The 26,787-nt window shown below is 32.8% G+C and overlaps 6 protein-coding genes across 11 annotated transcripts in view; 4 read left to right on the forward strand and 2 right to left on the reverse strand.

Annotated features, from left to right (window-relative positions):
• The window catches only part of LOC106170176 (TPR and ankyrin repeat-containing protein 1-like), a 55,422-nt gene extending 54,382 nt beyond the window's left edge, over positions 1–1,040 (forward strand). For both annotated transcript variants that reach the window (XM_087014432.1, XM_087014438.1), the window contains one exon: positions 227–1,040. In XM_087014432.1, coding sequence (XP_086870558.1) covers positions 227–400 — 174 coding nt within the window. In that variant the 3' untranslated portion in view covers positions 401–1,040. The remainder of the gene's footprint in view (positions 1–226) is intronic.
• Positions 1,041–1,343: 303 nt separating this feature from the next.
• Positions 1,344–7,801, reverse strand: LOC106170181 (ester hydrolase C11orf54 homolog). 2 transcript variants are annotated; one of them, XM_087014546.1, is made up of 10 exons: positions 7,569–7,695; positions 5,974–6,038; positions 5,204–5,302; positions 4,910–4,983; positions 4,481–4,582; positions 4,108–4,188; positions 3,526–3,612; positions 3,122–3,271; positions 2,881–2,994; positions 1,344–2,534 (listed from the first exon to the last, which is right to left on the reverse strand). In XM_087014546.1, the coding sequence occupies exons 3-10, from the start codon at positions 5,217–5,219 to the stop codon at positions 2,361–2,363; spliced, it is 798 nt and encodes a 265-aa protein (XP_086870672.1). In that variant the 5' UTR covers positions 5,220–5,302; positions 5,974–6,038; positions 7,569–7,695; the 3' UTR covers positions 1,344–2,360. The 2 variants fall into 2 exon arrangements, with proteins under 2 accessions (XP_086870672.1, XP_086870665.1); XM_087014539.1 differs by lacking the exon at positions 5,974–6,038 and having other exon boundaries at positions 7,569–7,801.
• A 75-nt stretch (positions 7,802–7,876) lies between these two features.
• On the forward strand, positions 7,877–10,983 carry LOC106170180 (uncharacterized). Of its 2 annotated transcripts, none has more exons than XM_013549948.2 (4): positions 7,877–8,242; positions 8,707–8,914; positions 9,975–10,167; positions 10,398–10,983. In XM_013549948.2, exons 1-4 carry the CDS (start codon positions 7,995–7,997, stop codon positions 10,727–10,729), a joined length of 981 nt encoding a protein of 326 aa, XP_013405402.2. In that variant the 5' UTR covers positions 7,877–7,994; the 3' UTR covers positions 10,730–10,983. The 2 variants fall into 2 exon arrangements, with proteins under 2 accessions (XP_013405402.2, XP_013405403.2); XM_013549949.2 differs by having other exon boundaries at positions 7,893–8,021.
• LOC106170178 (nuclear cap-binding protein subunit 3) lies at positions 10,837–16,182 on the reverse strand. 2 transcript variants are annotated; one of them, XM_087014467.1, is made up of 11 exons: positions 15,963–16,182; positions 15,577–15,639; positions 15,097–15,191; positions 14,574–14,731; positions 14,084–14,233; positions 13,783–13,889; positions 13,403–13,652; positions 13,120–13,219; positions 12,663–12,844; positions 12,088–12,325; positions 10,837–11,672 (listed from the first exon to the last, which is right to left on the reverse strand). In XM_087014467.1, the coding sequence occupies exons 1-11, from the start codon at positions 16,167–16,169 to the stop codon at positions 11,396–11,398; spliced, it is 1,827 nt and encodes a 608-aa protein (XP_086870593.1). In that variant the 5' UTR covers positions 16,170–16,182; the 3' UTR covers positions 10,837–11,395. The 2 variants fall into 2 exon arrangements, with proteins under 2 accessions (XP_086870593.1, XP_013405399.1); XM_013549945.2 differs by having other exon boundaries at positions 15,942–16,182.
• Positions 16,183–16,382: 200 nt separating this feature from the next.
• On the forward strand, positions 16,383–22,435 carry LOC106170179 (vacuole membrane protein 1). Of its 2 annotated transcripts, none has more exons than XM_013549946.2 (12): positions 16,383–16,733; positions 17,285–17,550; positions 17,728–17,818; positions 18,111–18,221; positions 18,601–18,680; positions 19,279–19,360; positions 19,582–19,734; positions 19,945–20,025; positions 20,252–20,368; positions 20,606–20,667; positions 20,907–21,009; positions 21,412–22,435. In XM_013549946.2, exons 1-12 carry the CDS (start codon positions 16,593–16,595, stop codon positions 21,556–21,558), a joined length of 1,434 nt encoding a protein of 477 aa, XP_013405400.1. In that variant the 5' UTR covers positions 16,383–16,592; the 3' UTR covers positions 21,559–22,435. The 2 variants fall into 2 exon arrangements, with proteins under 2 accessions (XP_013405400.1, XP_013405401.1); XM_013549947.3 differs by lacking the exon at positions 16,383–16,733 and adding an exon at positions 16,808–17,097.
• Positions 22,436–23,030: 595 nt separating this feature from the next.
• LOC106170187 (glycolipid transfer protein) lies at positions 23,031–26,369 on the forward strand. The gene is made up of 6 exons (XM_013549958.2): positions 23,031–23,203; positions 24,040–24,095; positions 24,232–24,362; positions 24,651–24,792; positions 25,042–25,122; positions 25,348–26,369. Exons 1-6 carry the CDS (start codon positions 23,095–23,097, stop codon positions 25,450–25,452), a joined length of 624 nt encoding a protein of 207 aa, XP_013405412.1. The 5' UTR covers positions 23,031–23,094; the 3' UTR covers positions 25,453–26,369.
• The last annotated feature ends 418 nt before the right edge of the window (positions 26,370–26,787 follow it).

Raw genomic sequence — 26,787 nt, forward strand, 5'->3', positions numbered from 1 at the left:
TCACGGAGCCGGCGGAGCTTACGGAGCCGTACGAGACGGGTCGAGACTAAAACCATGAGTACCGCCAGCGTACACGCTGGTACTAATTAATTATGATACATGTAAGACTCATTGGAAAAATGTTTGGCTTAAACTCATTCATAATGGACATAACTTTTTTTGGATTTGTAATGGTATTATGTACACTATAATATTAAACATCATTTACATTTCATTTACATTTTAGGCTGTAGCTCAGGAGAAAGCAGCTGAATCAATGGATGAAGAGATAGTCAATGCACATAATGAAGATGAGAATCAGGTGGGCCATCTCCTGACAGTGACGGAAGGGCCAGATGGTCAGAGACAGATGAAGAAAAATAAGAGGAAAATGAAAGGGAAACACAACAGACAGAATTAGTTTTTATTAAGTATACTACATGTATATACACATTGTATTATGTTATGCTGATTTAGACCATGTTCCAAAGAAAACCTTTAAAGATTCCGTTTAGAAATGTGAAAAAAAAATCACAAAAGTTAGAGATGCATACAAAGTCAATTTTTTTGTCACAAAAACCGACCAAATGCCAGTGTAGTTTAACTAAGAGAACTACCAAAAGGCATTGTTATTATTTTACCCTAAAATGATGTTTGAACGGATTTTTCTGCCAGCATTCTATGCTGTATGTCAATGGGCAGAAAAGTAGGTCACGAAAGTAGGCTAAATTTCCGACCAAAAATTTAAAGAAAGGAGCAGTCTAAAGCTCTTTTATGGCTGAATTTATTTGAGTCATATAAGAACCTAGTAGAAGTGGTTTACATGTTTTACTGGGAAATCACGCTCCACCGATGCTCAGTTCGTATGTACCTTTAACATTTTTCAGTTTTGGTTAAATCTTTGTTAAATGTTAACCAGTCAGGTTGTAGCATATTGTTTTGATAGCTTAGAAGTTTCTGTGAAATGATAATGTATATGATTTTGTCTTCTCGGACATAATGATCTTTTTATGTCCAAGATTTCTTGTATTTTTGTTGTGTCAGTAAAAGAAGTTTTGTGCGTTATGTGAAATTCTCTCTTGTTCTTGGTTGCTATAATTAAAATAAGCAAAACAATGTCTACATTCTAGTACTTCATTCAGTATCATAATAAAATACACCTTTTTACTTATTTAAAAAAAAATCAAGTTGGAGTTAAACAAAATAATGAATGGGGTATGAAAAATGAATTACCACATTTCCAGCTAACCTTTTATACCAAAAATAAAATGGCAAATTGGTAAATTATCAACATTTGTATTTCATGTGTCCTCCATCCTGAGTAATAAGAGATTCTTTTAAAGCATTAATGACAAACACAATACTGTTTATTAATATTTGGTCATTTATGGCCACTTTTATTTTTTTCCTACCCAAATAATGTCCACATTAACTGATAAGTTAATCAAAATGATTGATGGTGAGATTATAAGGTAATCAGTTATGCATGACTGACTCCGACTTTTTAACAGCTCAGATTTATCCACCAAAGGGATATAAAATATTATGTAAATCTCATATTATAAAACTCACTGACTAACATATTCTTGCAACAACCCAAATACTGAGTTATCCAGAAAAAGAATTATTAATTGGTAAATCTCCTAGCTTCCAAATGTGCGAGCATCACTTTGTGCCTGTTTGGTGATTTGCAGTGTTGTGTAGTAAGACTATATTTGAATGCATAAGATATCAACCTAAACCTGTTCTCATGAGTTCCTGATACAGTAGTCTAGAATCTAGCTGTTTTACATGACATCCAGGTGATGCATACTATATATCCTAGCTGGATATTATGTTCTACATGAACTAAGTGATAGGTTTTCCCTACTTATATAATATATAAATTTATATATATCCCTGCAGTAAAACATAATTGTGCAATCTACGACTTGATATGTTATATTCTGAATGCTCTGAAAAAAACAAATTCTAAAAATATTTAAATTACAGTGTTCAATGTTAATCTGTGGCATAATTTTCCTATGAAGGCATATTAATTCTTACATCTATAAAGATTAAATATATATTAACTTTTTCATCTAGTTAATCCTTAAATTTCAATTGAATGATTTAATTTAAAGACATAAATTTGCCCACTTACTTTTTTATACTACAATGCTGCAAGAATATGCTAAGTTATTCACATTGGTTGAAGTTGATGCACAAAATTTTCATTCCTTATTTATAAGAATTCCCACTGTGCCAAGATGTGAATAACCAATTTTAACTCCAAATATTAAGGCACTTCATATCAGACACATCTGAATACATCCAGTACCATTAATCATAACTTATTACCAATTCAACTTCACCACATCTAAAAATACCCCCCTGCCTTTCTAATCCCTCCCAATATTATGTGTCTCTGTGGGTCTGTCAATCCTGTACATGAACTCGGCCACATTCAGGTAAGCCCTGTACTCTATTATATCAGGGGTGGTGTCTGTATGGTAATGGCCTCCCTCTCCATGGTCACTGAACAGGTGGAAGTGCTCAACACGAAGATCAAGGTCCTGTAAGAGACAGGTGCTCTTTATATTATAACTGTACAGTCCTGTGTGCTGCTCTCTGTAAGAATATCATAGTGGACCTTCTTTTCTAATAACTTATAAAAGAACTACAGAGTGTGGCATGGAATGGGCAGTAACAGGATTACCCCAGTAACAATGTGACCATAATTATACAGCAAAAATAATAATATTAATAATGATAAGTGTCAGAATTGATGTGTTAGAATGGGAATAATTTTCACAATGCTTAATATAATCGAGCAACAGTTTTACTGAAGTCATTCTGATAAAATATAAATGACACTGATTAAACTTGTAAAGCAATTTTAGCCACAGGTGTTTAACTCACTGGATCATGTGATATTAGTTCTCCAATCACCACAAGTGGGGCACTAGCTTCATGGAAGGTCAGCCATTTATTCACCTCTTCATCAGAGTTTAAGGGGACCTTGGAAAAGTCTCGCTTTAAGTATGAAAAAAAGTTCTTGTAAATAATCTGCCTCCCACAAATTAACTAGTTATTTCTAACAGTTAAGAGAATCAATACGCCTTTTTGATGCCAAGCCTGAAAAAAAGTTTATGTTCCTCACCATAATATGAATTTTGACTTTCCCTTTCTCTACCAGAAAGACACCACCCAAGGCTACTGGCTTTGTCCCATAATGAGCTGCTAGTACTTTGCGCATGCATGACATGAAATTCTCCTCCCCTACTCTCTTCTGCACCTTCACTTCTATGACCTGGAAATTATTACCAATAGATAAAAGGCTTCATGAAGAATTCTATACTGATAATGAAAAACCTTTTTTATGTGTATCTATTTGTTTATATACAAATATTTTCCAGTTATTTTAAGAACTGCAAAAAAAAAGTACATATAAATTATTTTACAGCAGATTTCAAAGCGGTAGCAAGTACAGTGTAAAGTAGATGTTACAGGTGTGACAAATAAGGGGAGTTTTTTTTGCAATACATGACAGTACAAAAAGTTCACCTTTCCTGGCTTTCCTTCAGAACAGAAAACATTGGCCATTAAATTGAAATCAGTTGTTGGCGATATAAACAGATCGTAGGACTTTTCCTGATAAAAAAGTAAAATAATTGTTGCATTCTCAATTTTTAACAGATTACAAAATATGTTATGCCAATCAAATTACTTTAAAGTAAGGTAGATTAACTGTGGGTTGGGCATTCCTATTAAAACATTTTGACTATTTCCAATACTTTCCATACAAAGGCCATGAATATTTACACTGAATTTTCCATCATCAAAAAATAAATAAATAAATAAATAAATAAATAAATAAAAACAATAATAATAATAATAATAATAAATACAAACTGTAAACAAATTTATTTTTAGATAAAAGTTTCAGTCAGCCTAATATTTCTCTATTAAAAGTCATAAAGCTTCATCTTATACTTCTTTAAATTTCAGTTATTCATGTTTGCATAATTTGATATTGACAAATGAATGACATGCCACTTTATTATAAAACCACATGCATTTGAAGAGACTTTAAATTTTATACAAATTGATATTAGTCTGAGTATTGAAATAAAGTGTGGCTCTTACATCTGGATTTAACCTGCCCAAATAGGTTTGATTATTAACTTTGCCATCACCACCAACATATACACTGAGATTGGGCATCATCTGAAATATTTATGGGTACAATTCACAATTACATGAGAACCTAATTAACCACAAACAAAAATATATATATATGCTTACTAGTATACGCCTTATATATATAAGAAATATTTATAATTTTACATTTTTGATACCAGCTTAGGTACATATTTTACATCTAATATTCATATAAAAATACTAAAAGATTCACTGGTATTAAATAAGTAAGTCTCATGTGAGGGTAAAAAATATCTGAAATGTTCTCTAAAGTTGCTTGTAAACATCCTGTGAACTATCTTGATTCACGCCCTCTCACCTCTGTGTTAACTTTCATAACATGGGCAGGCCCACACCCAGCACCTATCATAAATGCATTTGACAGGTCTAACTGGCCCGCTATCTTTTCAAAGTTATAAATCTGTAATAGAAAAAAAAAAAACTAAATATATATTTAAGTACTGGTGTTGTAATAGTAGTCTCTACATTTCTTGACAACATCAAAATATTGGAAGACTCAGGTTGTCAGATGCTGTCTGAAGAAACTATTACTTTAATTACATTTGAATTCTAGTAGACAAAATTACCTGCTCTCTGTTAATGCCCATTGTTGTATTGTTAAAAAATAACCAATGGTATCTTAATTTTAATTAAACTGCAACGTTATGATGAAGTAATATTGCTTTTTTGTTCGCTTTTATTTTTAGAAAAATTCAACTGCAGAAACTAGGTAAAACAACATCAATACCTTTTCCCTTTTTGCCAAAGGAATTAAGTTTGGTACTCCACCAATATCTGCAAGTCTTGGATTGCCACATAGACCTGGCCAAAATATGTAGTTTAAAATACATTATCCAACTCTCAACCATAGAAGAAACAAATACATATAAAACTGCATAGGCCACAGAGGCAACTCTAAAACCAAAACTCTTTTTTCCAATCAATTATTTATGCAGTCTTCAAATAAAATAAGAACTAAAACCTTAAAAAAGTCTGAAAATTAACAAAGTTAATCTGTTAATAAAGCAACCTTAACTGTTACCTTCTCCAGCCAGCATGAAAGGTTTCTTTGTAAGGTCGGGACATTCTGTCACCGATGCTTGCACAGTGCTGTAATTTTTACTCAAACCCTCCTGAAGGACTGCAGAAAAGTTAGGACAAAATTACAAGATAATCACGCTGAAGCTACTTCTTTGACATATATGTATTGCATATGTATTGTTTGTATGGTATGCCACTTGCGTAATTAAATAGTGGATGTTACAGATAAAAAAAATTAACTTTTCATCAAGTCTATCAGAAACAGTAATATCATAGACTCTCTCTGCTAAAAGTGGCTATGTCAATTTAACAGCTGTACATTATTTACAAGCACATGTACTAATAAGAATGTGATTATACGCTGTTTATAAGCATTAAAAGAAAAAGGACAAGAAAGAGAGAGTGCTCATTATAGAGCCTTTTTAAGTTTAATAAGCAGTAAGTTGTAACCATCCTCCAATAGCAGAACTATTTATAACCATATACGGTAGATAGAAGTTGCTCTAACTGGTCACTGTAAAAATTGTATCCAATATACCAAACAGATGACACTTTATATTGCTGAGTGGAAAATTACAAGCAGTACATGATAGTGGTAAATTTGAATTTAGGGCAAATATCCTTGGTCACCACTCATTCACCAGTGTGTTTGATAAGGGGAACAGGCTGTTAAATCAAGGGTTAGATGTTGGCAGGGTTGTACTGCAGATTCATATGTATCAGTGTTATATATTTATATATTAGCATGTATATATGTCTATGACAACATACCCTTGGCCTTAGCAGATGTGTAGTAACTCCAAGACTTCTAGTTTTATCACAAGCTCTGTGATGATCTGGTTTGAGTAAAATAGCAGCTGGTTATTTCACATACTGTACAAATTTTGATAAAGATTTTATTTTACAGTATGCTGCACCTGTACAATCTTAAATTTGTTTGCTTAATATATTATAATATCTTTATTCTGCCTGCCACTCTCACCACACCTTGAAAATTTTACACGACCCCCTTCAAAATTAGCAAGGCCAATATTTGCCAAGGCAGCCAAAACATGACCTTTGAACTATTTCAGTAAATAAAGCAATCAAAATGCAATGAAATCTGGTCATGTCTTTATCTTTTCCCTTTAGTGTAGTTACAGTAAAAGATCTGGGTCATTAATTCAAAAGGAAATAGGTCAGCTATATAGGTAATGGTTTCCACCTGTTATCTTATTTTTCAATCTTAAAACTCAAAACTCTACCTAAACAGAATTACTTACCTACAACTTACACAATTTCACAAAGCAGTGATTTCAAAACCAAAAAGTTTAAATTAAGGTATCCTTTATATGGGACTTTGGCATCAAATCTCATTATCTTGGAGAAAAAAATAAATTTTCTCCTACTCACAAATCATTCTAATGCTTGACTAGACCCTGCACCAGGATTTGATGTTTTGCAAAAATAGTTCTAAATGTATCATGATTCATTTAGATGTCTTCATGGCATTTCAGAAGGAAATATAAAGACATTGGGCACTTTTAATTGAGGGGTTATATTAATTTTTTTAAAGTCTAAATAAATAAGGTAAGTAGTATGGCAGGATATTAAGACAAAAAACTACTGAGACATTTTAAAACACATACTGTACAGGACACTTTAATTAAAGTATTGGAACAAGACTATATGTAGTACTGTAGTATGAAAATGTAAACAATCGACAATAATAGCTAGAGGATTTACTAGTACACATGAATGAAGTTATATGTAGCTGAAATGCTGTATCAGCTAGATCATGTAAAACATGCTCCCATTGACAAGTATTCATACTGTACCCTGATTTGATTTTATTTGCCTAATCCATATTGGCCTTAGTATACTGGTACTTGCATTTTAACCTACAGTACAGTACTGGTATACAAGTACTGGTATATCCAACTGATTGATCAAACTGATCAACTGAATATTACTGGCTTGCACTGTTCCTTCCAGTACCTGTGACAGGCAGTCTGTTGTCTTTTTGAAAATCATTGCAACTGTAGTCACATTTTAACTTATTTCAAATCAAAGTAATCCAATTAAATCGAGCTTTCTCCAGTCTATCGATTGAAAATTAATAACTAATTACTGATAAAAATGACAATAATGTAGCTTACGAACACCTTGCCATTGCTCCCGATCAAAGCAACGACAGAGAATTTCGACAGTTTGCTAGGCAACGTGCTTCTGATACTACGTATAATGTACCAAATGCATTAGTCTTTTTCGTTGAAACCTAATATAAGAAACAGATGGGCAAATTTATTTGTAGACATAAATTAATGATGGAGATAATAACTGCATTTATCATTAATGATCATTTCTTTGTTACTTCTGTCACTTACCTTGCGCTACCTCTTCCAGCAAAGGTGTATACAAGCGCGTTTTCTGAACCTTATGCTCAAGATCCATACTGCTGGCGGATATTTGGAAGCAGACGAATCTTGACCTTGACCTTTACACTTCTTGATTGGTGCTACATTCAAGAATCAATATCGTTGAAGAGTAAAACTAAACCATATACATGGCTATTAGTATTCGATGCACGATGACTTAATAAATAAAAAGTATGTATAAAATTCATATTTATGCCTGAGATAGCAGCAATGATCCTCAATGCGCCTAATCAATCTATAATCACATTCCGGTTGCAGCCTTATGATATACAAGTTCGATCTAAACAAACGTGGAGGGCAATAACGTCTTAACACGATGCCATGAGTTTTGCGGTATACCAACTCTTTCAGACCTGAATGAAATGTTAAATTATTATGTGCAATGCTGGTAAAATATACAAAGTAAGTTATAGGCTATTAGAAAAACTGAGCTCAAGTATAATGGCAGTGCGAGGTCGACGCCGCCAACAGTTCTTGAGATTAAATGGAGACTGGGAGGTTTTCTGCTGGTCAGTGGCTGGACTGGAGACCTCGTTTGTGGTCAGGAAAGATGACTTGAAGCTGGCATTTGACATGGGATACGCCTCAAGACCTGCTGTTAGTTGTCAGCATGTCTTCATATCGTAAGCACTACACTTATCTCAGTAGCAGACTAGTACTACTAATACTGAGTATACCCAGTATGTTTGCATTATTTTTGGACATTCGTTAATGATGATGGGACTAGTAAACGCAAAATCTACTCATTTTACATTTTGAATGTAACAAAAATGGTAGAGGGTTAACAACAGAAAAACTCGGACGGACAAAGTAGTCGTACTTTTGTATATTAATTCACTGAAATGCTTACTTTATGTGGGAATTATAGACTTTATAAGCTTGTATAATTACAGTAAATAGCAGTGTAGCATTCCTATTTACAATTTCAATTTTTACTCAGTGACAGTATGAAATACAAATAAGATTATTTGATTGTTCATTCCAGGACTTCATTAATTTGTGCAGTTTTAACCATGAAGTGTCTTGTATAATATCTTATTCAGTGGTTTGTTGTTTTATATTATGTACTTGGTTTCTCATTTTCAAGGCATGGACACATTGATCATATAGGAGGTGTCCCCTCACATGTACGTAAAAGACTAATGAGTCATGCTAAGCCATCTACATACTATATGCCAGAGCACCTTGTGCAAACTACCAAACAATCTTTAGAGATAGCTGCAGTACAGAGTGAAACTGCAGAACTAGCCACTCATGCTTACCTGAAGCCTGTTGGCCCAGGGGAATCCATACAGGTAATAACAATCCATCAGTAAGGTATAGTTATTACTAACATAACTTAACAGAATCATTGTTTGTGCCATTTGTTTTATAGGTTCGGGCATATAGTGTGTGTAACTGTTAATGAATAGAAAAAAGTACAAAATAATACTATGAAAGTTTTTTTGTGGTCTCTATAAAGGATGATAAAATACATTTTTTCTTTGAAAAAATTAAATAAAATGGGCTCAGCAATAAAGCTTCAAATACAATTAACTTTGTACACATCGCTCAGATTCTTCTAATTAAAGTATCAGGCTGATGTATATAACAGCATTGAACACAATGGTTGTGACATTGTATGCACACCTAACACAGCCAATGCCCTGTGGCCAACTTGCATTGATTCAGCAATTCTCTTCAAGTTATGATCCTAGAACAATCAGTTTGAGTTGCATGCCCCACTCTTTTCTACTACAACCAAAATCTATGTTCAATTGTTGTCATAAAATGCTCAGTTACAAGTCTCAGGTGTGTCCTGCACTGAGTTTTATTACAGCTGCAATGACAACTCGGATTACTATGAATTATAATGTAGTGTAATTTCCCAAACATTTACATCCCCAGTAGAAGTGCAGCTTAGGAACACAGGTGTCTTCAATACAGCAGGTCATATTAACCTGTACAAAAAGGAAAGTCTTCATGAAAATCACAGACTTTTCAAGTTTTTTTACATTCCTCAGAATTTCCAACTCCCACACATGGTGTTGAACATGGTATTTGTTCCAATTTACATACACAGCATCAAACTAACCGCATGTAACTTCAAACAACACGTGTGCAGACACAGCAGTTTAGTCTTAGTTTAGAGCAAGCCTGAAAAAGTAGATGTGCATGACATTTTGTAATTAAAGTGGTATACCTGAGGGCTTTTTATTTTTTAGGGAAAGAGGATATGACGTAGAAAAGGATGCCCCCCTCCATCGTGTATCATTTCTTAAAGCTTAAAATATAATGATCATTATTCCCCATGGAATCAAATAATTGAAATATGAGGTTCTTTAAGTGTGAATTTACACAGATAATTCTTTTTAGCTTCCTGCTGCTTATGTAGCAGTCCCGTTCCCTACAGTCCATGCAGTAACAAGTCAGGGGTACATCATTTATAAGCAGCACAAGAAGTTAAAAGAAGAGTTCCAAGGTATGGAATCTCAAGAAATAGCCTCATTGAAAAAACAAGGAGTGGAAATAGTGGATGAAGAACTGGTGCCAGAGATTGCTTTCACAGGTACCTAACCAGTTTATAGAACAAGAGTTGTTTATCTTATTATAAAAATTATAACATTAATATGCACTTAAAGATTGAGTGGTATAATGCAGTCATTTTATGCTCACTTTTGAAACTTAATTCAATTTGGCAGATAAAGATGAACACTGTGAAGATAAATGCACCTTGCAATTTCTCAAGAATGCTTTTACATACACAATTTTTAACACTAAACTTGCATTTAATAATAGGAGATACAACCTTTGAGATATTTGAGAAACTGGCTCATCCAGACTTACTGAAAGTTAAAGTGCTCATCCTGGAAGCTACATACATTGACAAGGATGTTGATAAGCAAGGGAAGACCAGCCGGACTAAGGCCAGGGAGAGAGGGCATGTACATTTACAGGAGCTGATTGACAATGCAGAGTTGTTTAAAGATGTAGGGTCTATATACTTAATGCACTTTTCTGACAAATATTCCTCTGGATATATTTGGAGAACTGTTAAAAAGGTTTCTTTACCAGCCCCTCTCAAGGGAAAACTTTATGTTGGAAATATGGTTCATGATCTAGGCTTTTGATAACCATAAAGTAACAATTTGCACATTTTTCAGAATATAATTGGGATACAGTATATTATGGGCAATAATAGCAATAAAACCTGGGTGCATGATGATGTATCAAAAAGTCCTTTCAGAAATTTAATTGGTCTATAACATTGTAATTTACATCAAATAGAGCAATGAATGTAGAACTCACTGTACATACCCAACGTATTAACACCAAGTATACATAATGATGTAGCCTTTTCATTAAAGACAGAAAAACTAAAGCAGATGTAATATTTGTTTCTTTGTGATCCCATATTTCATAGCACTCATTCTTCCACAAATTGCATGATGAATTATATTTAAAAAAAATTCCATAACAGTATATCCCGATTTAAGTGTCAATGTCAAAACAAATTTTAAGCAATTTGAATCTGATTCATTACTTGTGAAGTCACATGAGCCCCAAAGGACATCCATGACATAACTAATTGGAATATACTGTGACACATTAAAATATAATCCATTTTAAAAACTTTTTTTACAACTAACTTTAAAACCAATTTACCCTTAAACAATGTTCCACTTACTTATACATTAAGTAAAATGATGTGTCACACGATCTACCACTACCAGGTATAGGAATGGCTATGTGTATTTGTCATTACTTTAAAAATTGGGGCAAGATATGAAATAAAATCAAAAATCATCATCTTCATAATCCTCAAAATAATCCTCCTGAGAAACCTCTATGGTCAATGAAGGCTCAGAATCTATAAAATGTTTATCTTGTCGTCTATTCTTTAGTTTATTTCTCAGATCACTTCCTCCAACTGCAGTGCCAATTCTATCCGTGATACCAATTCTGTCTCTGAGCCCAATTCTGTCTGTTATTTTATCAGTATTTTGAATCCCTGATTTTCTCGCCTTTATTCTGTCCCGTGCATCTGTGATATTTGATGACAACCTAGTCTTCCTGAGGAACAAATAAAAATTTAACTATACTACACAACAAAGCTTTAATACTCATTTTGGCCATACAAAATCTTCAATGAACAATGGATTACATACCATTCAGCAGCTATAGGCCTAAGATAACAGAAAATACCATGATTACCTGTATATGCTGAATTTTAAATCAAACTGAGCTTGATATGTACCAAACAGAACTTGGCAAATAAAGCAAAATGCTTGAGAGGACAAGTATATTCCACTGAGTACAGTTGGCACCAGGTGAAGGTGCTCAAAATGCATGATTTTTAGCTAATTCACTGTAAAGTAAATTTTCTTAAGTTCATTTATAATGATCTAAACTTCAGGACAGTTCTGAAATGTGTTAATTGGACATTTGTTATCATTGAAAACTCTGCTAGAATTCCTATCCTACTTACTCTTTAGCTGACATTTGTTCTTCCAAGTCGTCTGCATACATTCTCATGCTTCGTTTCTTTGGTGGTGCAAGTAATCTCTCAAGTTCTTCATCACTGACATTTTCCTCTTCCTCTATGACTTGTCCGTCCCCATCTCCTTCCTCACCCATTGTTTTTCTATGAGTATAGGAGATAACATCCTGGCCTCTAGCATCTCCACCACCTGCCCATATGTCTCTTTTGTTTTTTAATCCTAAATCTAATGAAAATAAAAGAAAAGATTATTTTCATGTGATGAACCTAAGTTTAAAATGTAACAATGAATGCTTTTCCAGTATTGCTATACGTGAATTGAATTAATGCACTGAATGATATTGAACACTGATATAGGACTATATTTCACTCTAATCTGGTGCTTACAAACTCACTTTAGGTCAAACAGTGCAGGAGAAATATAGAATAGTAGCACCTGCTTTTAAGAAACACACTGTTCTATAGCAATCTTATAAAACAATGCACTGCTCTGTCATCTTTTGATAATACTAGGTCTGCTATCTTAATAACTTGATATTTCTAGTAAGATGAGTAAAGATCACCTTTTCTATCCATGTGTGGTCTCTCTATTTTTCTTATATCATCACCATCACCAAACAACATGTCAAATAGTGCTTCATCCTCCATGCTTTCCTGTGGTTTATCACCTTTTGACAATGTTTGTAGAGATTGCCTTACTTCATTGATTTCCTCCCTTCTTTGTTCTGTTCTCAGTTTGCGTTTCCTGTAGAAAAAAAAAAGAACCAGTTTATATGTAAGAGAAAGATACGCCAAAATAAATAAGTAAAATGGAATCCATATGATCCTATATGATCCTATTAGCAATAATATATTCCTGGATATTCCACTTCAAAATCATTGACAGCAGCCTTACAAATAGGCATATTTTACACCAGTATTTACCACAGTGCAGACTGAATGCTGCAAAACATGCTTACGTCCGGTATGTAAAAACTATGACATATTGACAAATCTGTATGAATAGTATAAAAGCAGAACCTGGAATTACTGAGAAGACCTCTTGCTCCACCATAATTTGGATTGCCATACTTCACATAGTACTTGCTCTTTCTCTCAGCCCCTGGGAGCTTTTTGTCAGCTGAATGGTAAGAATATGAACGTATCATGTAGTTTTGCAATAACAATGTTGCTTTAGTTATTGTGAAATAGTTCACTAGGTTACACCCGCACTAAAACTGTAAGGCAAGAACATTTTTATAAATTTCCAAAAATTGAAAACTTGTACAAGGATTTTCTGTTACACTTGATATTTAATGCCCACCTTTAGTTGCATATCTCAAATACAAACACTTGGCTTTGGGACACAATTCTCCTATCCTCCATTTTCCTGGTGGAAGACGAATGCTTTTGAAGTGTGGGTATTTGTCTAAAAGGCGTTTCCTTTCTCCAGGAGTCATTTTGTTTAATGCATCTTCATATTTACTGCTGTCTTCTTTCTCTGATTCATTTTCTCCTAGCGGTGCTTCATTTTCTTTGGTTTCTTGTTCATCTTGAGTGGATTCATTTGCTGTCTAAAAAAAATGCACAATGTTCTTCATAATGCTTCTAAATACACAATAATTGAAAATCTTTTTTGCAATTTTTTAAATTTCATATGAATATCATTTTATCAAATCATAACTCATTACATATATTTAATACCTCAACTTCCATCTTTTCTTCTTTGTCCTTGTCATTCTCTTCATCACTACTTTCAAGATCAAGATTATCATCTTCATCTTCATCAATTATCTTCTGTGCTTCTTTTTCTAAAAGAGGTCATCATCACAAGTTACTTAAAGGACAGTGAGTAAAATTTAACTATACACATTTGTTATGTATTGAACTCAGTACTATCCTTAACAGAGTATATTAAAAAAAAACTTGCTTCAAACAACTTTTACTGCTCACTTTAAGGAAATGGTGCTCAAACAAAAACAAGATAACGAATGCCTACACATACCTTTTTCAGCAAATTTTGATTCAACCTTGTGCATTTTCCCTTCTTTGTTAGGGTTTTGAATTTCATACAACTTTTGAAAGTCTTCATAACAAATGCTGAGATGGGCCATAGCTCTTGCTGCTGTTACTGGATCCTGCCATACCACATTGCCTACAGTAAATTAGTCATAAAGATACAAAAAACTCTATTTAAAAGAAACACCTGCATTAATGAACAAGAGATCTCACCAATTTATAAATCATAATTCAAAAGGCATATCCAGACTGAGATCCAGAAATGATTTTAAGGACAAGGGTGCTTAGTAACAGCTTGTACAGTGGTATGTTGCATAAAAAAAAATTAACAGCAGTTATTAATGAAGTGCCTTAATAGAAAAACCATCAACCATATATTTGTTTAAGAGAGGAGTTATTGCAAAACAAAGCATATTAGAGCATCACATTTCCTATTCACATGATTAGTTATCATGAGGTTACTATGGCCAACTTACAGGAAGCATCATCGATCCATTCTATGAACCCTGGTCCATACTGTTGAAAATACTTGAAAATGTCTTGTGTATTGAGCTCATTTACTCCTCTCAAGTGAACTGCATCTGGTCTGATCCCTCGTTCTCCTTTGGTTAAGGATTCTTCAGTTAAGCCTAAACTAAAAACCAAAGAGGAAAATGTATTGATTTTAATATATCTGTTTCTGTGAAAGAACATTTTTATGAGATGAATGAAGTTTTTAGCAACCAATATTATATTTAATCTTAATATCCATTTTTTGAAGATTTGTATAAGTCAATATCATAGTAAGAAAAGAGTTATCAGAATTCACTCTTCTACACTCGCCATTGACAAAATGAAAAAAATAATCAAAATCTAGAAAATATGTAATGATCACTTTTTCTCTTTGTCAAATATTTCCACATTTTTGGTTTATATTTTGAATAAGATATAACTATCTTGCAGTTGGACTTTATCCGAAATTTTAACTTGGAAATCCATAATCCCTTTCTGCTAATTTACCTTTTATACAATGCCTGAAGGTCAAGCTTTTCAAGGGCAGGGGTGTCTGAAATTCCAAACCTCTTTGCTCTTTCCACTTTCTTCTGCTGAAACTCCTTAGGTGAAAAATATGAAGACATAAAATATATATATAAATAATTTTGTTGTACATAATTATCACTTCTCATATTTCTTCATTTATTTGAATTTTATAGTTTTTCAGCTTCTGCAACATGTTATTAAGTAATGAAATTTATTCAAAAAAGTTGAGTACATCCAAAAATTAAATTTATCATAAATCAAAAAAAAAAAATGATAATAATAAAATGAATATATATGAAAATCAAAATCAATAAAATGAACACCCAGGCCTTTATTAAAAAGAAAACAAATAATGATTTCCCAACTAAAAAAGTTCAAAAGGCCCGATTTGGGCACAGCAGTGTCAGGAGAACTTATCTTAAAAATATATAGCGTCATTGAGTTGGAAGATACACTAACCGGTGATGTTATGTCCATTCCTGTTACAAAAGGGCCTGCCTTATTCTCATACTTCCTCGGCTCCTAAAAAAGGACAGATGAATTCTATTAACAATGCCATTGTCATCATAACAAAATAAATAAGTAAGTAATAGAGAAAGGAAAACTTAAATAATAAAAGAGCTAACAAAATTGTGTCATTAAATTTAATACATTTATCCATCCTTTTTAATAGTGATGAATGCCCAAACACAATAGCGCGCACGCAGTGTAACAGACGCACACACACAATCCGACTTGTATATGGTCCACAGCTGATTAATTCCACATAAAATAAACAAAATAATAGACACAAACATAACAATGACTTCAATAAATAAACTTGCCCCGAAAGCTTGAGTACCAACGTTTCCAAGTGAAACGTTGACTTCTACATCTTCTTTATCATTCTCTAACTCCCCTTCTTCAAGGTTCTCTACTGTGTCCACGTCAGCATCGATTTCTATATTCCCATCGTCACTGATAGTGTCAGTGTTGTCTATACAAATCTTCAAGTTAGGCAGCTCTTCTCCCAAAGCAGCCATTTTCAAACTGTAGTGCCGCACTCTTTGCATGTGTTAGTTTTTACTGGCTGTATTTAGAATTACTCTAAAATAAAGATTAAGACACGGAAACAAAAAACAACAAATAAATAGTGTATTAGTATATCCAATTCAATTTCTTCAAGGAGAAACAAAGAATGTATGCATAATCAACCAAAAATAAGCAAATGGAGCAAAATTAGATTATTTTGTTCAAGCTAAACATTTGTGTTGTATACATGTTCTTTGGTATAAATGTACCCCTTGTACATCCTGGTTGAACTCCACGACACGCAAGACAGTGATCACGGCTGTTAAAGTTTTAACAATCGACTGATAATATCAATACGGTCGTTGCGCACATGTTAATTTTCTCAATTTTAGAAGAGAGCGTCGATCCTGTTAACAATCGTGACTGTTAATTAAACTTTCCATTGATGATCATAGATTGAGGACATGACTGATGTTACTGATAACGTGTCATCTACCGGCTTGAAACCTGGTTCGGATTACGAGTCGTTTACGGTTGTTCAGTTAAAACAAGAACTAAAAAGAAGAGGGATTTCAGTGAAAGGCAAACCCCTTAAGGCTGACTTGGTAAGAAAGCAAACCACCGACTTCCGCTTTCTTATCACTTTCAGATAGTACTCATTGAATGCGTTTGTTGCACTCAACTTCAGTTGGATGCACTTTGGACTAGCGCTGTGATGAACAGATAACTGTAAATTTTAAATTTGTTCAAATTAATTCATTTCTCACTGTAGTAATTAACTGATTACTTTTACATGTATAATAAAACGTGCACATCTGATACTGTACACAACGTACTTTGAAACTCATTAGAAAGCAAAAGATAGACATCATTATCTTTAAACCTAAGCATCGTAATGAATATTTATGAGACAAAATTAGTGGACTTTGATTATTCTGTCAACAGAAATTCAGTGCCATGGAGTTTGAGGTATGAGAAACCTTTGCAAAGTATTAAATAATATTAATAGGTGTGAAAAGTTAAAGTTGATCAGCTTCATGTGTATTATTTCAAAAGTGCTCAAATTTCTATATAAAATTATGCTGTATGTTTTTAAGTAAAATGTATTGGTGAATTACGCTCATTATATAGTAGATATTTATGCTTCCTATTTCAGATTAAAGTATTAAGTGACTCTGACAAAACTCAAAATAGTACATCTGCTGAGTTAATTTTTCGAAAAGACAAACAATTAACGGATGTAGGACTCAATGGTGAATCAGTTGTGAGCAAGGCTCAGAATGATGCTGAACACAGATTACACAAGCAAAGAATGCAGGATAGAAAAGAAAGATCTCGTATAGTGTTATGGAGAAAACCTTACACTACATTACAGTACTTTATTCAAGAGACATTCGTACTCTTCAAGGACTATAGTATAAGGTATCTTTTCTTGGTTATACTTCTGCTCACTTGAATTGATGTATATTTTAAATACTGTGATATATTTTGTGTAATAATTTAATTTTTATTTCTTTTGACCCTGAAAATTTAATCATCTCTGTATAGCTGCTTATATAATTTTCTTTTGAATCATTTATTATTGAATTTTTTTTTCAGGACATGGAAGTCTTGGAGAACTGTAATGTTGATGACCTTTGTATTGCTTGGATTTGTGCTTGTTTACAATGTTAATGGGTTTCATCAAAAGGTAATTGATACATAAGAGGAATTAAAAAACGTTTTAGTTTTATAACTGTTCATAAACCCTTTCCACAATTCTTGAATTCGGGCACTAGTTTTATCAAAGTGAATCACTAAATCAATTTACTTTGTATGAGTTTCAAGTAGCATGTCTCCTTAACTGTAGTTTACACAGGTTTGATAACATAAACATCAAGTAGATCACCACATCTTGAGTGTTGATGCAAAAAAACAAAAAACAAGAATTATTTGTATGATATCAGTTGGGTACACTAACCATAGTATGCTTAATTTTTCAGCATGTTGCTTCAGCCAAGAAAACAGTTCTTTGGTGTCTTTACTGGATTGGTTTAGGAATCCTATCATCAGTAGGCCTTGGCACTGGTCTACATACATTTCTCTTGTACTTGGTAAGGAAATGATTTAATGTATGTAATAGAACTAATAAGAGAGTATTTTGATAACCTTGTAGATCTGAATGCCTTCCATCGTTCAGTGTCTGTTGTTTTCATCCCACTAAGATGTGCTATATATTGTTGTTGTTTTTAGTTTTTTGTAAACATTCCTTCTGTGTGTTTGTTTTATTGAAAGTGACTTATCTGAAATGGCAAATTATAATTTCTGTAATATAATCAGTGATTTGAGGTTCTACATTCTCTAATTAAATAATGTGTTGAACAAATGAATTGACTTCGTAGGATAAGTTCATCCCATCTCATTTTTTTTCTTTCGCAATATTTTTTCCTGATCCATAAAATCCAACTCATATATTTGTCTTTTTTTTCATAGGGTCCCCATATAGCTGCTGTGACTCTTGCTGCATTTGAATGCATGTCTGTAGATTTCCCAGAACCACCATATCCTGATGAGTAAGCCTTGCCTCTGATACAAAACATTTTACAATTTAATTATCGAGACACAAAATATGTTTTAAATTAGTCAAAGTATACTTTATTTGCTCACATGCACCAGATAACTGTCAGTGATAATTACATTTACCATATTTAGGTATATATGATTATGGGATATTTTATATTTATGTATTCTACACAACAAGCATCACTAAAAATACACCTATTGCACTGACTCGGTATTGTGCTTTAAATACCGCGAGCTTCAGAGTCCAAGGCAAGCTGTCTTTTTGAATTAATGATTTTCATCATTTTACTCAAGTATGGGTAAAACTATATGTATGATATCATTTGTTATTTTGACTGGCCACAAATATGTTAATTTTTCATTGATTCATTGAAAGGACTAAAGATACATTATTATTGTATTTCAAGTATCCAAATGCATGATGATACTGTATGTATACAACTTAAAATAAAACCCAATGTTTCAAAAAGAAAATATACAAAAAGTAATGAAGTAATTGTTTTAAGAAAAAAAATTTAACTTTTTAAAATTTTATTTATGCAAGTCACGGTAAATTATAATTGCCCTCCTTGTTCTCCACTTGTTTAGCATCATTTGCCCCTCCCAAGTAGGAACCAAAATGACTTTGTGGACAATCATGAGCAAAGTTAGACTTGAAGCTATGATGTGGGTGAGTCAGCAACTTATTCCAAAGACGTTTTTATACAATAAATAATACCATAACACCAGATTCATGTATTTGTTTGAGGGGGAATTTCAACATGTGCTATAGAGAAGAAACCAAATTGCTTACATATTTATTTATTGTAGAAAATACTCAAATTACTTTCCATTTGAGTGATGTCTAAGCATTGTCATGTTACTTAAGCCATGTTTTGTTTGATGATAAAGGGTGCTGGGACTGCCCTTGGTGAATTGCCACCCTACTTTATGGCCAGAGCAGCACGGTTGTCAGGACAAGACTTAGAAGATGAGAACTTGGAAGATGAACTTGAAGAATTAGAAGAGCTTATTCAGGAGAAGAAGACACATCCTCAGGAAATGGTATCCTGATGTGTATTATATTTGGAAGCAGTTTCATAGCATAATATCAGTTGATAATTTCATACTTCAATAATATTACTTACACTTCCTTATTTTTTGGTTCGTTATTTATATGAAGTAAACTTACCTGTTTTAATTATCTTACTATCTTCTAACCAATTGTTATATGTCATCAATAACCACACTTTTATATATGTTATGCCTTTTCAGAGTTTCTTGGAGAAGGCAAAGCTTGGAGTTCACAACCTTGTTCAGAGAGTTGGTTTTCTTGGGATACTGCTGTGTGCATCTGTAAGTAATAAAGTCCTGTTAACCTATCTTTGTGATTAGGGATATGTTGAAAATATGATTGCTTCTTCTGCTTTAATTGGAAAACCTTGTAACTGTAAAGGTTATTCCCTTTCATGTGTTTATGTTCCTGTGATTTTTTGTATAAGATATGTACTACGGTGGTAAAATTTTCATAATATGCATGTAGCAGACACATTCTTCAATTGAAATTCCATTTTTGCTTCAGATTCCCAACCCATTGTTTGATTTAGCAGGAATCACTTGTGGTCACTTTTTGGTTCCATTCTGGACATTTTTTGGGGCAACTCTACTAGGCAAAGCAGTGATTAAAATGCATATTCAGGTAACATGCTTCCCATTTTGTTGTTATGCAACATTAATGGTTTGCTTCAGATTCAAAAACAATATATAAAGTAGAAAAAAAAAAGAAAAAAAAAGAAATAGCAAAGTTTGCTTTGTTGAATCAGAAGGATTTTTAATACAATTTTATATGGTTCTCTATCAAGTTGATTATATTTTATAAATTTACAAATTATCTGTAGGGTGACCTCAGCAATATTATGCATTTATCTCTTTTCAGAAATTGTTTGTAATATTTGTGTTCAGTGAACACCATGTAGAGCAACTGGTGCATCTCATTGGGTACGTTACAAAACAATCAATACAGGATGATAATAAACAGTAATTTAATTAACTCTGCTCATTCAGTATATTAAATCTGGATCTCCTAGACCTGCAGCACATCATCCACAACATACTTGTTATAAATATGATATCTCTGATTTAAACAAATAAACTCATTGGTACATGTATTGCACGTATCACACTTTGGTAGAAAGACTCATTACATAAATGATTTAAAGGTGTCATTTCTGCTTTAGTGCCCTTCCATATTATGGGAAATCTTTGCAAACTCCCTTTTCTGAATATTTGGAAAAACAGAAGACCAAACTCCATCATAAGCCAGGAGTAGGAGCAGCAAGTGTAAGTGCCTTAGGCTGGCATAGGAAGCTTTTATTGTGACCATTTTAAAAGGGGGTAATGTTTTAAAGAATATTGGAACAATGTGCAGTCAGTTTTTTGTGAAAAGTAACAAAATAGGAGCACGTGTTGTACATATTTTTTGCAATGAGATGGCCATTCTTTTCAGATTGATTGTATATGAAGGGAAAATTTTATTAAAAGTTGGTGATAAATATCAGTTTTTGGGATTGTTTTTTTTTTTTTTTTTTTTTGTGTGTGTAAATAAACACTATCAAGTCAAACAGTGTAAAACTACATTTTATCACAGTATCACATCACCTTATGCTAAATGTATGGTTGAAACTAAAAGTTATGAAGTAAATTTGCAGTTAAGTGTTTTTTTTCTTTCTTTTTGTTTTTTAGGAACCAAGCTGGTTGTCCTGGATCTTTGAGAAAGTGGTGATTATAATGGTCATCTACTTTGTTTTGTCCATCATCAACTCTATGGCTCAATCCTATCATAAGAGACTTTGCAAACTGAAAGAGGAAGATCAGAAGCTTCGTGATTAAAATGCCACTCATTTATACTATATTTTTCTGTTCCCTATCTGCAAACTAACTTTATAATTAACCTCAGTTGGTTTCTTGATACATCTAAAGTAACCAACTGTCACAACAGTATAGTTAGACGTCTCTATCAGTACTTTTTACCTTTGGCCACACACCATATAACTTGATGTACATGTGTAAAGGAGTAACAGGGTTACCTAAGACATTGGTGCAAGTTAACTTGTTAAGTGGTAATTTAAATATGTCAAATTGTAGAGTTGTAGTGAACATATTCAGATTTATTGTTGTAGAAGTTTCTTATACAAAGTGCTTTAGTTGCTCATGGAAATTATTGTGTATCAAAGTACATATAAAATGCAGATTTTTTTTTTGGCAGATATAGAGCTCGAGATTGAAAAAAAATTCACATAATGTCATGACCAATTTTGTATTTAGGTACACGAAGAGCTGGGTTTAACATTTGCCCCTTTGGCATGAATGTTCAATTGTTGTGTTTAGCTTTTTTCATTTGTATATTTCAAGACAACATTCCCCATTTCCCTGTGTTTTATTTCTTCATATATTTGAATACTGTAGAAAAATACTTTAAAGAAATCATTATATTAAATTCAATGGAAAAAGAAATTTTCTTTCTAATAAATGTACATAAACTTTTGTAAACGAGGGTTTCACAACAATTAAGGTGACAGGATTTAAAATCAAACTTTTGATGGCGTACAAACCATTTGTACAGAGCATAAAGTGTAATTTAAAAATAAAAGTGCAGTGGAAGAAAATTCAATCAAATTGTTATTTACCAGCATGATGGTCTTGTTGTCTATTGTGATAGAGAAGGGGCTTATAATAAACATAAGACATGTCATGTAACCATGTTGCATATCATTGTTTGCTCTTGGAGTTATCAACCTTTGATACCTAATTCCTTGCTATTAATGATATCCTATACAATACAATACAATAAAGTTTATTTCATGTTGGAAAGAATGGAAGTACAAACATTAGCTGAGTAGCTATCCACCTATATAATTCCCACTGAACCCTTAATCATTGTAGAATAGACAATACATTAAAAATGCTTTTCATACCCCATTACCATCAAATTACAGTACATGTACATCATTAATATAGACAAATCTTCTGAACCTTGAACCAATTATGTCAATGTTGATGTAATATATATAGTTTGATACTGTAAAGTGCATTGTAAAACTAAATATAATTCCTTAAAACCATAACTAGAAGACAATATGAATGCACTTTTGATAAAATTCTTTCATTCATTCCCCACTCTTGGGTTGAATCCATCATCATCAGCAGCACAACCACCACCACCACCACCACCACCACCACAACAACAACAACATTAATAAAAATAATAGTAGTATGATAATAATAATTTAAATAATAGTAATCATAATAACAAATAATAATAATGGGAAAATAATTTAGAAACTGAAAAGGGGTCATCTGTGCGGACAACATAAATTTGGTGCGGAGTTGCTATTTGTCCTTCCGGTAAAGACAACTTCAGGGGAAATGACATTCTTCAGCAATTTTAAACCGCCGTTTCCTCAAATTCCAGATGATGGTTTAGTAGAAACAGCACCGTTTCTAACATCAGCTAGACAGATCTTACCATTTTTTGGTAAGTTTTATCCTCAGAGTGATCGGTGTGTGTGTGGCATTTTTGTGAAGGTGTACTGTGTGATTATGAACAGCTGCTTACCTGCGTGGTGATGAGAAAAAATCATTTTATGGTATGACGTTAATTTTAGAGAAATACCGTTTAAGATTGGTTTTGACGAAAATGTAATTTTGTTGACATAAATGTGTTAAAATGGAAAAGTAAATGTTGTTTTTCAGTCATTCCTTTTAAATATCTGTGCAATGTTCAAACACAGGGAAGGGATTGAAAACATTAGTGGACCTGGTCAGGACCAGTTGGGCTAATTTACATTTTTTTTCTGGTCCTCCTGTCATTCAAATGGTTCTGGAGGATTCACACAAGTGAAAACTAAACAATGCCAATGGTATTTACGCTGTAAAAGGGTAACAATATGTACAACTTTCATCAGAAGAATGTATTATATATGTGGTTTTACTCTCATTTATAACAAAGTACAGTACAATCTAAATATATATACTTATCTTATTTTGGCATGAAAAATGTAAGGGTTATAAAATTATCATAAAGGATGCCTGTGGATGTTCTATTTATTGCAGCTTATGAATTATAACAAATAAAAAGATTGATAAAAGGACTGATTAAATGACCACAAACAATCAGCTTCATTAAAATAAAGGAATAGGCAGAGTATAGTAATTGGTATGATAGTTAAGAGTTTTTCAAGCTGAATAATTCAAAGTTATTTTCATTTTACAACACTGAGTTATAAAAACAAGCCTAAAGGAAAATATATTGTCCTGTTTTATTGTGGCCACATAGTTGGATAAATTTGAAACAACTTTTTAATTTTTCAGATGCAATGGGAACACCATTCAAACCAGTGAAATTGGACATAGAAGGAAATGTAATAGTAAGTTGTTATGATACATTGATTCATTTCAAGGAAAAATTGTTGTGTTAGTAATTTAAACATTGAAATTTAATAAGAATTGAGTTTCTTTGGCATAGCGAACAAGTTGTTCTGATATTGTAATTAATTTTTTTAGAAACTAGAGAAAAAATATGCACAAAATCCAGACAGATTTAGGACACTTTATGGCATGTTGGAACAAGAAATTCAAACAAAAACAACACAGGCTAAAGAATCAGCATCCACAGCTTTGTTGTGGTTAAAAAGGTAAATTAGTTAATTCTCCTTCTCCTGACCAGTAAACAATGTTTTTGTACATTACTGGATCTTTAGAGTTATCGGTTGTTGATTTCCCATTTCTAAAGTCAGTGTCTGAATGAATGAAAGAATGGATGAATTAATTTCAATTTGGATGTAAAGGTCTGTACCTAATGCCAAATGCTGCATTTGTACGTCGCAGTAGAGCTTGAGCCAGAGCCCAAAATATGTGGATTTCTTGTTTAATAGCCGTATTTGCTTTTCTCTGCAGGATGAACATTTTTTTGTATATTTTAGGGCCCTTCAATACACATATACCATGCTGAAACTGGTCCATGATGATCCCACCAAGTCTGAGAATATGGTGTCCATATTTAAACAGGCATATGAACAAACACTAAAACGATATCACAACTGGTTTGTGATGAAATTGTTTACGGTATGTAATTGCATCTCATTTTTTACACACTTACAATAAAAAAAAACTAAATGCAGTGTTTATAAGAGGGACAAGGTAGATAATGATTATTGCGTAGTTATATTTGGGTTTAAACAATATCAATAAACATCTTAAGGAAAAACAGACTTTACTGTTTGTTCATTTTAGTTTTGCTTTGCTTTTCAATAGTAAATCTGTGCTCTAGACAATAAAGATTTTGCTTTAAAAATTGTGAAAACATATTTGCAGGTTATGTGCCATGCAATTCCATACAGAAAAGATTTAATTAAATCAGGCTTCTGTTATGGCAAGGATATGAATGAAGAGCAGGTAGTGTGGAAATCAGAATAAACAGAATAATACATTTTTCAAACTCTGTTTCTCGTTCTTCACAAGAAAACACATGGTAATTACATTAGACAAATGCCAGGCTATTTAAAATAAATTTCTGTTTGTGGCATAGACCTGTAAATTTTTTATTGCAATCATAGTATGGATAACTTAAACTGTAAAGATGCTTAGCTGATGTTTTAAATCAAGCATTTTCTCTTTCAGGTCATGACTGATTTAGATGAATTTTTGAGGACTCTTGCTCCTGTACTTGACAATATTGATGCAATGCTGAAGAGATTAAACTTAGACTCGAATGAAAAAGTATAATCTCAAAGATCATTCAGATTAAGGGCAACTATCACCTTCTATACAAGTACTGTGTGAAACAAATAATGGTATTTGTATGGGCTTAGCCTTCATTTTCTTTGTCAAAGAGATCTGGATGGTGAGAAAAATAACTTGATGACTATCACTGTGCCAGTTGCGAGGATGCAATTGATGTATTGGAGAAGGGGAGTGGAGGCATTCACACATAATGATACAGCTGATAATATGATATGCATTTCACTGGATATGTGGTATATGGGAACATTGCAATTACAAAAATCTGTATGTGCACAACCATTATGGATAGGAATTTTCATTAGTTGGGGGGTTTGCTCCTTTTTATGTGTAAAAGAGGGTCTAGAAAGTTGCTAAGTTACGTCTTATGAGATTGGGGAGGGGGTTCAAGGTAGGGGAGCAATTTTTTATGACGTTTATTTTTATCTGGTACGAACTATGTAAAGAGACATGGCTTTGTTGTTTAACTTAATTTTTTTTTTTTTCATGCAAATTATGTGACTGAAGAATAATGTGGTTTTCAAATTTACCAAATTTCATGAAGAATTGATAGCTCAAGCAGAATTCCATCAGTGTATATTTGCCACTCTGGTTAAGTGACAACAGATCCCACTTCTTGAGCCATGCACTGATACATTCTGATAAGTTTTTGAAGCTGTAAATCAGTTGTAAACAAAATTTTGGCAGGGGATCTTCTGAGGGTATCTTTCAGTGTGTGGATCAGTTGTTGGAGGTATTTTTAAATAAAATCAAGGATGAATTTTAAAGAATTTATTTTATACAACTTAGCATTTTCTCCTAGATGTTGCTGAAAACTTTGTAAAAAGGGGAATATGGTAAAATGGTAGTTACTATATTATATTTAAAAGGATGAATTTTAACTAATAAATGAATTTACAGGATTTCTATTTGCCATGAAATAATTTTGTCCTGCATGGGATATAAAGTCATACACCTCACGAAGTGTCTGTAGCAGAAGTAATAAAGGGGATCTTATATTTATTAATATATTTAATTGTACTTAAAATTTGAGGAGTGAGGACATGGTTTAAAATGGAGTTGTTAGAGCAAAGTGAAGATGTTTAAGCAGAATTGGAATGTGTGCATTTGTGTTAATTTTTTGTTAGATATTACGTATGCTGTCAAGATTTTATTCAACATGCTTCCCAGTGCTCATGGTTGGTGCTCTTAGACCTTGTGTTCATTAATTTTAAACTGCATACTTGGAGACCATTAGCTTAAGTGCATATAAACTGCAGAAGGCTAAATTAAGGATGTGCCTTGCCTAAATTTCAGTTAAATAGTATGTTCTTTTTTTAG

Source organism: Lingula anatina, chromosome 1 (assembly GCF_051362555.1).
Source record: "Lingula anatina isolate TDL-2025a chromosome 1, LinAna3.0, whole genome shotgun sequence".
NCBI classification, from domain to species: Eukaryota; Metazoa; Brachiopoda; class Lingulata; order Lingulida; family Lingulidae; genus Lingula; species Lingula anatina.

Coding starts and splice junctions, on each gene's coding strand:
- LOC106170181 (XM_087014539.1), bottom strand. CDS start 7,635: ATGGATCTTGAGCATAAGGTTCAGAAAACGCGCTTGTATACACCTTTG. Junction 5,303..7,568: donor GCTGGAAGAGGTAGCGCAAG/GTAAGTGACAGA, acceptor ACTTTTCTGCAG/TCCTTCAGGAGGGTTTGAGT. Junction 2,535..2,880: donor AACTAATATCACATGATCCA/GTGAGTTAAACA, acceptor TGTCTCTTACAG/GACCTTGATCTTCGTGTTGA.
- LOC106170180 (XM_013549948.2), top strand. CDS start 7,995: ATGTGCAATGCTGGTAAAATATACAAAGTAAGTTATAGGCTATTAGAA. Junction 8,915..9,974: donor GCCCAGGGGAATCCATACAG/GTAATAACAATC, acceptor AATTCTTTTTAG/CTTCCTGCTGCTTATGTAGC. Junction 10,168..10,397: donor GCCAGAGATTGCTTTCACAG/GTACCTAACCAG, acceptor ATTTAATAATAG/GAGATACAACCTTTGAGATA.
- LOC106170178 (XM_013549945.2), bottom strand. CDS start 16,169: ATGCAAAGAGTGCGGCACTACAGTTTGAAAATGGCTGCTTTGGGAGAA. Junction 14,732..15,096: donor CTTCAGGCATTGTATAAAAG/GTAAATTAGCAG, acceptor TTTGGTTTTTAG/TTTAGGCTTAACTGAAGAAT. Junction 12,326..12,662: donor ACCACACATGGATAGAAAAG/GTGATCTTTACT, acceptor TATTTTCATTAG/ATTTAGGATTAAAAAACAAA.
- LOC106170179 (XM_013549946.2), top strand. CDS start 16,593: ATGACTGATGTTACTGATAACGTGTCATCTACCGGCTTGAAACCTGGT. Junction 18,681..19,278: donor GAACCACCATATCCTGATGA/GTAAGCCTTGCC, acceptor CCACTTGTTTAG/CATCATTTGCCCCTCCCAAG. Junction 20,026..20,251: donor GGATACTGCTGTGTGCATCT/GTAAGTAATAAA, acceptor TTTTTGCTTCAG/ATTCCCAACCCATTGTTTGA.
- LOC106170187 (XM_013549958.2), top strand. CDS start 23,095: ATGACATTCTTCAGCAATTTTAAACCGCCGTTTCCTCAAATTCCAGAT. Junction 24,096..24,231: donor ACATAGAAGGAAATGTAATA/GTAAGTTGTTAT, acceptor TAATTTTTTTAG/AAACTAGAGAAAAAATATGC. Junction 25,123..25,347: donor AGGATATGAATGAAGAGCAG/GTAGTGTGGAAA, acceptor TTTCTCTTTCAG/GTCATGACTGATTTAGATGA.